The 14,519-nt window shown below is 39.9% G+C and overlaps 1 protein-coding gene across 4 annotated transcripts in view; it reads left to right on the forward strand.

Annotated features, from left to right (window-relative positions):
* The window catches only part of SEPHS1 (selenophosphate synthetase 1), a 29,926-nt gene extending 15,926 nt beyond the window's left edge, over positions 1–14,000 (forward strand). For all 4 annotated transcript variants that reach the window (XM_070428338.1, XM_070428341.1, XM_070428333.1 and 1 more), the window contains exons 7-9: positions 1,345–1,444; positions 8,652–8,864; positions 12,067–14,000. In XM_070428338.1, the coding sequence (XP_070284439.1) occupies positions 1,345–1,444; positions 8,652–8,864; positions 12,067–12,281 (528 nt within the window). In that variant the 3' untranslated portion in view covers positions 12,282–14,000. The remainder of the gene's footprint in view (positions 1–1,344; positions 1,445–8,651; positions 8,865–12,066) is intronic.
* The last annotated feature ends 519 nt before the right edge of the window (positions 14,001–14,519 follow it).

Here is a 14,519-nt window from a genome sequence, read left to right on the forward strand (position 1 = left end):
GGCAATCGGAAACAGATGTGGCAGAGGGGCATAAAAAATGAGGGGTTTGGGATCTCTCCTCCCCACCTCACCCCCAGACTGACACCTCCTTTGCTTTTATACCTTGTTTTTTCAATTTTGAGCATTAAAAAAAAAAGTTCCAAAGACTATGTAGCACAATACCCTTTTTATAAAAGTCAGAAGCAACCAAAGAGCATATTGTAGGCTTCTATATGTATGAGAATACTATTTTTTGAAAGAAAAGGGAATGACGAGTATAAAATTTAGAGCAGTTGTTACCTCTGAGGAAGAATTGGGGAGCAGTGGGATTAGGGAGAAACACATAGACTTGTTATTGTATTTAGTGGTAGATTGTTGGGTATCATTAAAAGATAAATGAATGCATGCATGAATTATGGCCATTAATGGACCATGATGACAATCTATCAAGAACCCGTAATCATGCCCTGGCCAGTTTGGATCAGAGGTTGGAGTATCGGCCCACGGGCCGAAGGATCGAGGGTTCAATTCCTGGTCAAGGGCACGTACCTGGGTTGCAGGTTCTCCAACCCTGGTAGGGACGTGTGCAGGAGGCAACCAATCGATGTGTCTCTCTTACGTTGATGTTTCTCTTTCTCCTTCTCTCCCCCTCCTCCCTCCTTTCCTCTCTGAAAAATCAATGGGAAAAAATATCCTCTGGTGAGGATTAAAAAAAAAAAAAAAAAAAAAGAACCCATAATCATGATGCTGGCTTCTTTGAAAATCAACTGAGGAAAAAGGGAAACACCTTTTTCTCCTTCCTTTTATGATACATCCTTTGTGGTCACTACGACTGTCCTTAGTGCTAATGCAATCAAAGTTGCTTTCCCCATTCATTTGTCTATAAGATGCTTTGATCCAGAATTAGGTAAAGTCAATAACAGTATAATTATATGAAAAATAAAGCCATCAGATTTATAGGAGAGATGGAGAGGCAAACCAAAGGACATTCAAAGCTATTTATGTGAGATCTACACCCTACCACAGAGAAGCTGCCCATGCAATACCTTTTATGGCATGCGCACTGCAGCCGTATGTCCTGCTGCTTTTACTAGCCAATAAATTGCAGTATAATATTTGACTGCAGAAATGTGGGTCAAGAACACAAAAGATACCTCAGTGATATGTTTAATGGACACCTAAAATAATAGTTACAGGTGGGGGGGGGGGGTTAGAAAATTTAATTTTGCATACAAAATTAGAAAAGTAAAATTCCCTATAGGTTGACTAGAGAAAAATGGGCTTTTTCTTTCAGTCCTTAGAAGTAAAGGTTAATCACATTCTTCCGCCCCCCTCTTTTCTCCCTCACCTATGTTCCTATATTAGCCTGAAAAGTGGAATAAAATTAAACTAGTGGTCACTCAAGAAGATGTGGAGTTGGCATACCAGGAGGCGATGATGAATATGGCAAGGCTCAACAGAACAGGTATTGGGACGGAAGGTTGTCTGTTGCAGGGGTCGGCAAGTTTTCAGAACAGGGTCAAGATGGGAAATATTTAGGCTTTACAGGCCACATACAGTCTCAGAAGACCATTCTTAGCTGGAGGAACATATCATGGTCCAGATTGGGCCAGTGACTGCAAATCCTCCTGTATTGGTCCCTGGTTTTGGACACCTTTGGGTTTGAGAGCAGGATATACATGTATTTGTTATATGTTTCCTTTCAGCCAAAGGGGGAAGACAGGATCCTATTCATAGGATTATTAAAAAGAAAAAATGTCAATGAAGTACCAAAAAGAGTGACTAGCATGTGGTGTACAAAGTTCACTTCACTCAGTTTCTATTTAATGAGCACCTGTAGTGTGTTTTCACTCTTCCAAGTGCTAGGGAGACTGCAATGAACAAACAGACAAAAGTCCCTGCTCTCTTAGAGCTTACATTCTAAAGGCTGGTTTGAGCCTGGCTGGTGTGGCTCAGTTAGTTGAATGTTGTCCCATGCACCAAGAGGTCGCTAGTTTGCCCTGGCCAATGTGGCTCAGTGCTTAGAGCATCGACCTCCACACTGAAGGGTCGCAGGTTTGATTCCTGGTCAATGGCATGTATCTGGGTTGTGGGTTCCATCACTGCTACCTGCAGAGACAACCAATCCATGTGTCTCTTACATCAATGTCTCTGTGTGTGTGTCTCTCTCTCTCTCTCTCTTTCTCTCTTCCCCCTTCCCTCACTCCCATCACTATCTATCTCTACAAAGCAATGGGAAAAAAAACCCTCAGGTGAGGACTAACCAAAGAAAGGTGCCAGTTTGATTCCCAGTCAGGGTACATGCCTGGGTTTCTCTCTCATCAATGTTCCTGTCTTCCTCTCTCCCTAAAAAAAGCAATAAAACATTTTATTTTTTAATTTATTTTTAAAATGTTTTTATTAATTTTGGAGAGAGAGGAAAAGAGAGGGGGAGAGAGCGGATAGAAACATTGATGAGAGAGAAACTGATTGGCTGCCTTCTGCACGCCCACTCCTGGGGGTTGAGCCTGCAACCCTGGCATGTGCCCTGATCGGGAATCAAACCAGTGACCTCCTGGTGCATGGGTTGATGCTCAGCCATTGAGCCACACTGTCTGGGCTCAGTAAAACATTTAAAAAAATTTTTTTAAAGCTGGTTTGTTTCCTGATTATCTGTACAGAGCAACCCACACAGGTGTTTCTCTAATAATAAAATATGTGCAGGGCTCAAGGAACAGCAATGTAACATCCACGTGCCTACCATCTCATATGAGAAACACAGTGTGGCTTTGGAAGCCCGTAGGTGCCCCTCACATTCAGTTTGTAGGTTCCTGCTTAGGGGTAACCGTTGTTCTGAATCTAATGTTTATTCTCATGCTTTTAAAGTTTTTATCACATAGACTTGTATTCTTAAGCAATAAATTAGTTTTGCATTTTTTGTTTCATTGAATCATATCTGTATCTGTTTTTCTTGCTGTTTACTGTTTAATGTTCCTGAGCATTATCCCTGGTGTGTGTACCTGTATTTCCTTCATCTTCTCCACTGTGTATTTTTTCACTCTGTGACTTACTTATCTGGCCACCTGCTTTTGGGCATTTGGGTTGCTGCTGAGAACTTTTCTTGGTCAATAGTGTGCTACATTTAAAAAAATGCTTTAATATGTTTTCTCTTCCTGTTTATTGTATACATTTTTTCTACTGTAAAAAAAAAAAAAAGTTCATTATGGAAAAGTTTTTAGAAAATGAAAAAAAGAAGAGAAAAAAACATTGTCCGTAGTCCCTGCCCCCAAAACGGCTTCTGTTAATATTTTTATGTATTCTTCTGGGATTTTTTTCTGTTTGGTTGCTTAGTGGTTTACTTTTGTTTTATTGTTAATATTTTAAACTTGTGGTTGAACATTTTATATGTGTTTGGAATCTGCTTTTATTTATTTAACTAGAGGCCCAGTGCACGAAATTCGTGCAGGGGGCCAGGGTGTGTCCCTCAGCCCAGCCTGCACCCTCTCCAATCTAGGATCCCTCTCACAATCCAGGACTACTGGCTTCCAACCGCTCACCTGCCTGCCAGCCTGATCACCCCCCAAGCACTCCCCTGCCAGCCTGATCGATGCCTAACTGCTCCCCCACTGGCCCAATTGCCCCTAACTGCCCTCTCCTGCCAGCCTGGGTCCCCCCCCCCCCCCCCCAACTACCCTCCCCTGCAGGCCTGGTCACCCCTAACTGCTCACCCCTGCCGGCCTGGTCACCCCTAACTGCTCACCCCTGCTGGCCTGGTCCCCCCCAACTGTCCTCCCCTGCAGGCCTGGTCCCCCCCAACTGCCCTCCCCTGCAAGCCTGGTCACCCCCCAACTGCCCTCCCCTGCAGGCCTGGTCACCCCCCAACTGCCCACCCCTGCCGGCCTGGTCACCCCTAACTGCTCACCCCTGCAGGCCTGGTCCCCCCCAACTGCCCTCCCCTGCCAGCCATCTTTGACCACATGGGGGCAGCCATCTTATGTGTTTGGAGTGATGGTCAATTTGCATATTACCTCTTTATTAGATAGGATATTACTAACTCTTTTTTTCTACATTATAATTCTAGTACACATAGTTTTTTTTTTTTTAAATATATTTTATTGATTTTTTACAGAGAGGAAGGGAGAGAGATAGAGAGTTAGAAACATCGATGAGAGAGAAACATCGACCAGCTGCCTCCTGCACATCTCCCACTGGAGATGTGCCCGCAACCCAGGTACATGCCCTTGACCGGAATCGAACCTGGGACCTTTCAGTCCGCAGGCCGACGCTCTATCCACTGAGCCAAACCGGTTTCGGCATAGTACACATAGTTTTTAATGGCTAAATGTTCTATCAGAGAAATATATCATAGTTAATTTATCTTTTGCCTACTTTTGAGCAATTGATTTGGGGGTAAGATTTTTCCCATAAATTGTTTTTCCTTTATTCCAGGAATAGTTTTTTGGCTATATTCCAAAGTTGAATAGTAATTATTTAATTCTTTGTCCTCAGGTGCCTCAGCACTTGCAACCAAGGCTTTTCATTTCTTCCTGTGTCACTTAAACTATTTAAGGAGTGTTTTTCCTTTTTTGTCCTTCAAATTGAGTAATTTGACAGTGGGAAAGTGATTGGTAGTGGATTTATTTTTACCTGTATTTATGTTTCCCCATCCTTATTTTTTATACGTTGTTGGTAGGGATAAACATGGCAAAATGCTTGTGGAGGAATATTTGGTAATACCTAGCAAAAATTAAGCATACATTTATTTAACCTATCAGTCCCACTTCTGTGAATGTCACAAAGTTACAATGGCCAAAATATAAAATGAGGCCATTCATTGAAGCACTATCTAGAATTGCTCAAACAATCCACATGTCCATGGATAGGTAGCTGAATTATCTAGTCTGTATTTACACATGTAGCTTGAAAAGGGATGAGAGGTCTTTATTACTAGGGAGCTATCTTGGATATGAGTAACTGAAAAAAGCAAGGGCAGAATGATGTATACAGTATGCTATATTTTGTGTATTCATATGAATATGAAGTAATGAGTGTTTTATACTTTCAAAAAGAAGCAATGGAAACAAATCATTAGTAAAAATTGTTACATATAAGAGGAATTAGGGAGGAAGCAGACTCTGAACATGCATTGCTTTATAAGTTTGACTTTGGAATTTTTTATGTCATTTTCTATAGGTTAAAATTTTTAATTAAAAAAAATAAAGTAACTATCTGGTTAGGCTGAGAATCTTCCAAATAAAAAAAATTTTTTTTAAATAAAAAAAGAGCACATTTTACAAATCCAAACCACTTTTTTTTTAAGTTGCCTAATATATATCAACTTAATGACAAAACCACGTGGGGAAGAATTATATGAAAGAATCTAAGTAAAAATTGTAATCTTTAATTTGGAATTATCAATAAAAACTCAGCATTATTTTCCCCTCTAAAATGCTATTGCCCTAGCTGGTTTGGCTTAGTGAATAGAGTGTCAACCTGGGGACTGAAGGGTCCTGGGTTTGATTCCAATCAAGGGCACGTACCTCGATTACAGGCTCAATCCCCAGGCCTGGTCAGAACTCGTGCTGGAGGCAACCAATCGATGTGTCTCTCTCACATCATTGTTTCTCTGTCTCTCCCCCTCCCTTCCACTCTTTCAAAATCAATGGAAAAATATCCTTGAGTGAGGATTAACAAAAAAACAACAAAAACTTACTTCCAAGTCTATCGAAAAGGTCTGAAGCAATGATAACCCATTAGTAATGAACACCTACTGCCATCATTCTGATCTGAAAATTATCATTTTCCACAAAAAATGCTAGGATTCCTTGGGGAAATGGCTGATTCTAACTGGGTCTAGAAATACAAAAGATAAGCCTAGGACATCCTATGCCTGAAAGTAATGGTGTTACCAACAGCTGTTGTTACGTCACTTCCCATAACTCAGAGGCGCCCACCAGTCAAATTGGAAGGCTGGGCAACCTGAGTATTCAGAAGAGTGACACAGTCAGTTAAGTAGATCAAGGATCTAAAAATCAATGACATCATAGAGATGAAAATGTTTTTGGTCACATTTGGAAGTTGCTGGGCACCAACTTGTTTGAAAATAAATAAAAGGAATCAACCACACATTTTACTGTTCCTGTATATGCTGTGCTTTGGAGAAAAGCAAATACATTTTTAAAAAATTCTTTATAGAAGAGTCACATCTAATAAATGCAGGAAGAATGATTGAATTACATATTTGCTATTTTTTTGCTATCCCTTTGATGTAGTAAACATCAGTGGCAGCTAAAACTACAGTCATCAAGACGGTGTGATATTGGTGAAAGAATAGAAAAACATATCTAGCCGTAGTTGGTTTGGCTCAGTGGATAGAGCGACGGCCTGTGGACCAGTCTTGGGTTCAATTCTGGTCAAGGGCACGTACCTCAGTTGCAGGCTTCTCCCCAGCTGGGGCCCTGGTCAGGGTGCGTTCAGGAGGCAACCAATCAATATGTTTCTCCCACATCAGTATTTTTGTCTTTCCTCTCTCTTCCACACTCTCTAAAAATGGGAAAATATCCTCAGGTGAGGCTACTAGAGAGTCCAGAAATAGACTCCCATAAGTATAGTTAACTAATCCTTGACAAAAGAGCAAAGGTAATTCAGTGGAGAAAGTATAGTCTTTTCAACAAATAGTGCTGAAACAACTGGACATTTACAGGCAAAAAATGATTATAGATAAAAGCCTTATACCTTTCATAAAAATTAACTCAAAATGGATTATAGACCTAAATGTAAAAGGCAAAACTGGTGAACTCCTAGAAGATAACAAGAAAATTTAGGTGACGTGGGGTTTGGTGATGCCTTTTAGATACAACACCAAAAGTACTATCCATAAAAGAAAAAAATTGAAGTTGGATTTCATTCATACAAAGAACTTCTGTGAATGACACTAAGAGAATAAAAAGGCAAGGCACAGACTTGAAGAAGATCTTTGCAAAACACAGTTCTGAAAAGGACTGGTAGTCTATGTAATTAGGGAATGGCAATTTAAAACAAGATACTACTACATGCCTACTTAAAAGCCTAACACTGACAATACCAAATGCTGACAGCGATATGGAGCAATAGGAACTCTCATTCCTTGCTGATGGGAATGCAAAATGGAGCAACCACTTTGGAAGCCAGTTTGGTGGTTGGTTACAAAACTAAATATACTATTATCCAGCAGTTGTGCTCCTTAGTATTTACCCAAATGAATGGAAAATTTCTGTCCACTCAGAAATCTGCACAAGTTGTTTGTCACAGCTTTATTTATAATTATTAAAACTTGAAAGGAGATCCTTCAGTAAGTGAATTGATAAACTGGTGCATCCAAACAATGGAATATTATTGATAGCTAAAAAGAAATGAGCTGTTACGACAAAAAGATTTGGAGGAACCCTACACATATTACTAAGTCATAGAAGCCAATCTGAAAAGACCAAGCACCATAATTCCAACTATATGACATTCTGGAAAAGGTAAAACTACAGACAGTAACAAGATCAGTGGTTAGCAAGAGTAAGAGAGAGGGATAGGTAGAACACAGGATTTTTAGGGCAGTGAAACTTATCTGTATGATAATGTAATGATGGATACATGTTACATATGCCTTTATCAACACCTACTAGTGTAGACATCAAGAGTGAACCCCAATGTGAACTATGAAATTCAGTTAATGTATCAATATTGGCTCATCACATAGCAAATGTACCACACTAATGGTAAATATTAATAGGAGAAAGGGGGTATATGGAAACTTCTGCACTTTCCACTCAATTTTCTATAAACTTAAAACTCCAAAAACAAAGAGAATTTTTTAAAATTAAAAAATAAGAAATTAGCCTGGCTGGTGTGGCTCAGTGATTGAACATCAACCTATGAACCAGGAGGTTGAAGTTCAATTCCTGGTCAACACTTGCCCGGGTTGCAAGCTCAATCCCCAATAGGGGTTTTGCAGGAGGCAGCTGATCAGTGATGCTCATCTTTGGTGTTTCTCTCCCTTTCCCTTCCTCTCTCAGATCAATAATTTTTTTTTTTTAAGTAAGAAATTAACTTTCCACTTACAGCGAGATTGCCTGGAATTTAGGTCAGTCTTTAAAAGTCCTGTTTGCCCTGGATGGTATGGCTCGGTTGGTTGGGCATTGTCCTTTGCACCAAAAGGTTGCCAGTTTGATTCCTGATCAGGGCCCATATGCCTGGGTTGCTGTGTCAATCCCCCAGTAGGGGGCGTGCAGGAGGTAGTTGATTGATGTACTCTTGCACCAATGTTTCTTCCTCTCCCTCTCTTTAAAAATCAGTAAATTGTGCTTTAAAAAAAAGTCCTCCTCTTTGATTTTAGGATGGTTTAGACAGGCTTACCTTTTGTTGTGATTGTAATTTTTCCATACAGATTTTTTAGCTTACTAAGAAGTTACTGTTAATTGAAGCAGCTGATAGTTCTAAGTGGTTGAAATTGAAATAAACTTTTAAAATTTCACTATGGATTTTGTTGATTTTTCAAAATTACATTTTCATTTTGATATGCCAATCTCCCTGACAATTAGGAATTTTGAGATCAAAGTGTATTTAAGATTTTGACTTGAGGAAAATGGGGTGATTTTGTTTGTTTTTCTCAGAAAGTCTCCATTTATTACACCAGATAATAAATTTCTTTTCTGGTCTCTTAGCTGCTGGACTCATGCACACATTCAATGCCCACGCTGCCACTGACATCACTGGCTTTGGAATTCTGGGCCACGCACAGAACCTGGCTAAGCAGCAGAGGAACGAGGTGTCCTTTGTGATTCACAACCTCCCTGTCCTGGCCAAGATGGCTGCTGTGAGCAAGGCCTGTGGAAACATGTTTGGCCTCATGCATGGGACCTGCCCGGAGACATCAGGTACAAGGATCCTGGGCCCAAATCTGAGGATTAAAAACTAGTGAGGCTAATGGAAAGTTTCATGAGAAAGAAGAAGCCAAACACATGAGCATGACCCCATTTTGTGTGAGGTCAGTGCTGATAACCTTGGTGGTCTTAGCAACAGATGTTCTCAGCCCCTTTGTGCTGTAGGTTACCAATCTCCCGCCATCCTGTGTGCGATGGAGCAGTCTTGTTTAAGTCCATTGTTCCCTGTGTTTGGTGACAGAATGGGAAGAAGGAAGATTATGGGGAAAAATAAGTCACTACTCAGTTTTCATTGGAAACCTGCCATTTAAAATAATTAATAATCATAGTTTACACTGAACAGGCTGTTTTTTCCTTGGGGGTAAAAAAGTCTAAAATTGCTTTAACAATGAAATAGTATAGTATGTTTCCAACGTGCCATTTTTTCTTTTGACCCATTTTTCTCCCTTCCCCCTTCACTCTTGTATTTTATCCTTTAAGTCATCCTCTTTTTTTTTTCAGTCTCTTATTTTTATTTTCTTTCCTTGATAATAGTAAAGTAGGTTTTCCAAACCATATGTGAAAAAATTGACAAAATCAGTTTACCTGTTTTTATAGATTTTTTTAATTAAAATTAAGTATGTATGAAAAGCTTAACAGAAAAGTTTTCTATATGTATTACAGTAATTTTTAATTTAACTGAATAGGTCTAGTGAATGTGTACATTCACCAGTCACTGTGAGTAAACAAATGCTCACAGCTGGGGCATCTTAGCACACGTGGGAACATCGGCCCCAACATGTTAACACTGCTGGGCTGCATATGCCCAGCGTCAATCCATGAGTCAGGAGATCACAGTTTGCTTCCAGGTCAGGGCACATATCTAGGTTGTAGGCTCGATCTCCAGTAGGGGGCGTGCAGGAGGCAGCCAATTGATGATTATCTCTGAACATTGATGTTTCTATCCCTCTTTTTCTCTCTAAAAATCAATAAAACTATTTTTTAAAAACTGCTGTATAAAGTCATGCTATGTGCTATGCAGTGTTGATCACATGCTAATCATTCACCAAGTGTTTATGAGCTATGACTCTTGGATTTCAATATGTAGACTATAGTTGTAGACATGTAATATTTATTTATGTCAGTGTTTTTTCCAACATATGACCTATTTGCAAAAATTTGTTTTAAATAATAGTGAATTCCCCTAGATGGCTTAGCTCAGTGGTTAGAGCATCGGCCTGAGGACTGAAGGATCCTGGGTTCCATTCTGGTCAAGGGCGCATGCCCGGGCTGCGAGCTCGATCCCCAGTAGGGCACGTGCAGGAGGCAGCCCATCAGTGATTCTCATCATTGATGTTTCTATTTCTCTCTCTCTCTCTCTCTCCCTTCCTCTCTGAAATCAATAAAAAAATATTTTTAAAAATGAAATAAAGTAATAGTGAATTAATAACAACAAAAAACCCCGTTAATGTAATTATAAGCAAATCTTAGTTAAAGCACTTTAAAATTAACAGAGTGTTAATTTTCACATATGACATACGGACCAGAAATTTTGTCCCTTAAATCCAGTCTGTTAAATCAAGGTCCACAAAATGGAGGGTTTATTGTACCTCAGTAATTTCCCTATCCTGGCAAAAGAGTTGAATTATCTAGGGATTATGCATGCCTAGCCATGGCTGGTGTGGCTCAGTTGGTTGGAGCATCATCCCATATTCCAGATCAGGGCACATACCCAGGTTGTGGGTTCCATCCCCAGTTGGAGCAGGTGCAGGAGGCAGCCCATTAGTATTTCTTACTTGGTTGGCTCTCTCCCTCTCCCCCCACCCTCCTTCTCTCTAAAATCAATTAAAAATACACACACACACACACACACACACACACACACACCTAGACCTGTTCCCTAGGAAACCCAGTTCAGTCAGACGGGTGGGCCTGGTCATCAATAATTATAACAGCTTCTCAAAAGATTCTGGAGTGCAGCCAGAGGCAATGACCACAAAGCCCTGCTCACATGTCAGTCTTGTATGACCTATTTGCAGAAGGGTTGTGGTTCTCTGGTAAATCTCTCAGTTTAATAGAAAATCCTGTCTTTAAGAAAGAAGCAAAGTCTGCTTCCTCTTCTCAAAAGTGGCCTAAGGTGACCTGTAAAAATGGTTCACTATTCACTTCTCCCAGAAAACCCCACAAAACGATGCAAATCAAGAGGTTCAAATCTTCGTGTTCACTTTCTATAAAGAGTGCTGAATTTTTGCCACACATACTTGAAAGTGCAGAGAGTAATGCTGAACTTAAGGGTTTAGATGTGGATTCTCTGGTAATTGTGCACATCCAGGTGAACAAAGCTCCCAAGATGGGGTGCAGAACTTATAGAGCAGATTGTTCCTAAACCAGAAGAGGAGGTTGCACAGGAGAAAAAGATATCCCAGAATAAACTGAAGAAACAAAAACTTAGGGGCCAGGCCCTGGCTGGGTGGCTAAGTTGGTTGGATCAGAGTTCTGTACACCAAAAGGTGGGTTCAACTCTGGTGAGGGCACATACCTAGGTTGTGGGTTCCATTCCCAATCCGAGTGCATACAGGAGGTAACATTGATGTTTCTCTCTCTCTCCCTCCCTCTCTAAAAGACAGTAAAACATATCCTCAGGTGAGGATTTTTTAAAAAGGAAACTTGTTTTTAATACATTTTTACTGATTTCTGAGAAGAAGGGAGGAGGAGAGAGAAATAGAAACATCAATGATGACAGAATCATGGCTCAGCTACCTCCTGCACACCCCCTGCTGAGGATCAAGCCTGCAACCTGGGCATGTGCCCTGACCTGGAATTGAACCGTGACCACTTGGTTCCACCGGCCAGGTGGAAGCTTATGTTTTTAAGTATTTCTTTCCCTGTGGTAGGAAAAAATAGCTACCACATATGTGATTGAGACCTCAAACACCTACTACACAGCAGTGGTTCACAAGTAAGTCATCTTCACAGTTTAAAGTTCGTTATTGTATATATGTTTTTTATTATAGTAGAAGTTTTCCAAGAAACAGTTTAATTACAGTTTAATCTGGAATAGATGAAGGCAGAACAGCACAGGCTTCATTGGAAGGGGCAGCTTGAAGATAGAAGTTCTTGGTTGAGCATAGATCTGCAAGATTTTTTTGGAAAGATAGTGACGGAGAAACTGCTCACAGGGCAACACAACTAATGATAATCATTTTTTCTTTGCCAGGAGGCCTTCTAATCTGTTTACCACGTGAGCAAGCAGCTCGGTTCTGTGCAGAGATAAAGTCTCCCAAATATGGTGAAGGTCACCAAGCATGGATTATTGGGATCGTAGAGAAGGGCAACCGTACAGCCAGAATCATAGACAAACCCCGGATCATCGAAGTCGCACCACAGGTGGCCACTCAAAATGTGAATCCCACACCTGGTGCCACCTCTTAATCTAGACCGAAATAGCTATTTGGTTTTGTTTTTAAATAGATCTATTTCCTTTATCAGCATTTCAATTAAAGACTATAAACAACAACAACAAAATCTCATTGTGTCTACACATCTGGTGACCTGAGGTCTATTTGTGAATGGATGCAATTAATAAGATAAAATCCATTGCCTTTTTTTCCTGTTACATTAACTGAAGATGCACCTAATCTTGAGGCAGCTTCTGAGTTGAGAATTATATTGTTATCCAATACTGTTGATTCATTTTGAATCTTTAGACACTTATCTCTTGCCGCATAGGCTCTTTTTAAAGGTGCTTTCACATAGCACAGACATTACCAGTCGTAGTGTCAAATTGCAGTTTGTGTCTTTCATTTCATGTATATTTATCATCAGTTTGATCTTTTTTAAGTGTCTTGAAAGGTATTCTGGAAAGATGGAATTGGTGACACAGTGGTATCCCAGTAGATAGAAGGTTGCATGATTCCTTTGAGTTTTGATTTGTAAAGCCTCGTCTTCTAATTCAAGAGCATCTCTTTGACCCAGGATGTTTCCCAATATGCATTCAGTTAAACAAGGCAGGTGCTTAACTCTGCATGGAAAGCACTTAGAAGATAAAAAGGAAATTGTCTTTCTTTTTTCTTTTTTGTAGCCTTCCTAATATTTACAGTAATATCATTAACTGCATTCTTTATCAATAGCAAAAACAGGATAATTTTTGCAATGTATTTAGATGTTCTATAGTGCAACAAGAAATTGCCTTCTAAAAGGGGGGGAGGGTTCATGTATAATATTCATTTACAATTCAATATATAATTACACAAATAATTTTTAAATAGAATCAATAATAAAGACTGTTCTGTGGATGGTAGTGCATAATACATTTTATATTTTGTATAGTGATTTCAGGCCTTTTGTTTTCTTAAAATCAGCAGCTATTTAACCTGATTCTGAGCATTACTTTGTCCTTTGCGCCAGAACTATTTTGTGCACGCTTTTTGTGATGTGTTAAAAGTCTGCATTGCCAACATTGCAGCTCGAACTTAAACTTGTTATTCAAGTAAATATTTAATTTTTTTTTATTGCTCTTGTATAACAGATTCCCCTTTTAGTATTATTTTAGAAGCATTGGGAGGGTTTTGGCTAAAGTACAATTTATTGGGGAAAACTAGATTTTAGTTTTATAAAACTTTTAAGTCTTTCATGGGACCTATATTTTCTTGAATTAAATTTTGTAGTTCTAGAAAAAATAGGCGATCTAAAAAGGTGTTTATCTGTGTTACTTAGAAGCATAGGCTTCCTTATATTGTAACCTACTAAGCGATCTGGAGGGATTCCTGTCATTAAGCACAAGTGCACTGACCCCTCAAGTGTCTGCATAAGAGAACAAGCACCACATCGCTGCAAGTTTCCAAATGCTTCCTACATACAGGCCCCCGAGTCATGTGAACCCATCAACTTCTTGCCAAAGGAAACAGCCACTGGGGAGAGAAAGCCCTGGAAGAGGCTTTACCGTGGACACTCCCCCTTTTGGAAGCCCAAGAGCAGCCTGTCTGGCATGTGTCACGAGCTCAAGCCATAGAATGGTGTGCAGTACCTGAGAGGCTGCTACAGAACTGAAGTTAATTGGACATTTTATAGGGATTTATACAGATGTTGGTCCTCAAAAACTACAATCCAGTGGTCTGCAAAATAAAATGTGTTGGAAACCTCTGAGATGAACATGCTGTCGAACTTTTTTTTTTTTTTAATACACTAGTGATACCTAAATCTGAACAACTTCCGATGTAGATCAAATCTTGAAGACTGATGATTTCCTTGGTGGCAGGCCTACTGAAATCAAGATGTGCTTGAGGAAATTATCTTTAAGAAGATTTATATATATGATAAAATGTTGGGTAATTAGAGGTTGGTGTCGTTCACGTGATCCAGGAGGAAGAGCTGTTCTTAAAGGAGTGTTTCTCAGCAACCAGGTCCAGCTCACCTGTGTTAGAATCACTTAGGGATTCTTGTCAAAGGCAAAATCTTGGGCTCCACCCCAGATCTGCAGTCAATATGGGGAGCATGGGACTAGGGACTCCCTTAAGCACCCTAAGTGGCTATCCACTAAAGTCAGAACCACAGGACTAAAGGAACGGTGCAGCGGGCTGGGAAAGGCAAGGGAAGGAAGAAAAGTGAACTTGTTCTTAAAATAAACTTTTCCAGGAGTTTTTCTTTTACATATTGACCATTCTGTTTACT

Source organism: Myotis yumanensis, unplaced genomic scaffold (assembly GCF_028538775.1).
Source record: "Myotis yumanensis isolate MYYU_CA2020_CCGP unplaced genomic scaffold, mMyoYum1.0.hap1 SCAF_1, whole genome shotgun sequence".
Taxonomy (NCBI): Eukaryota; Metazoa; Chordata; class Mammalia; order Chiroptera; family Vespertilionidae; genus Myotis; species Myotis yumanensis.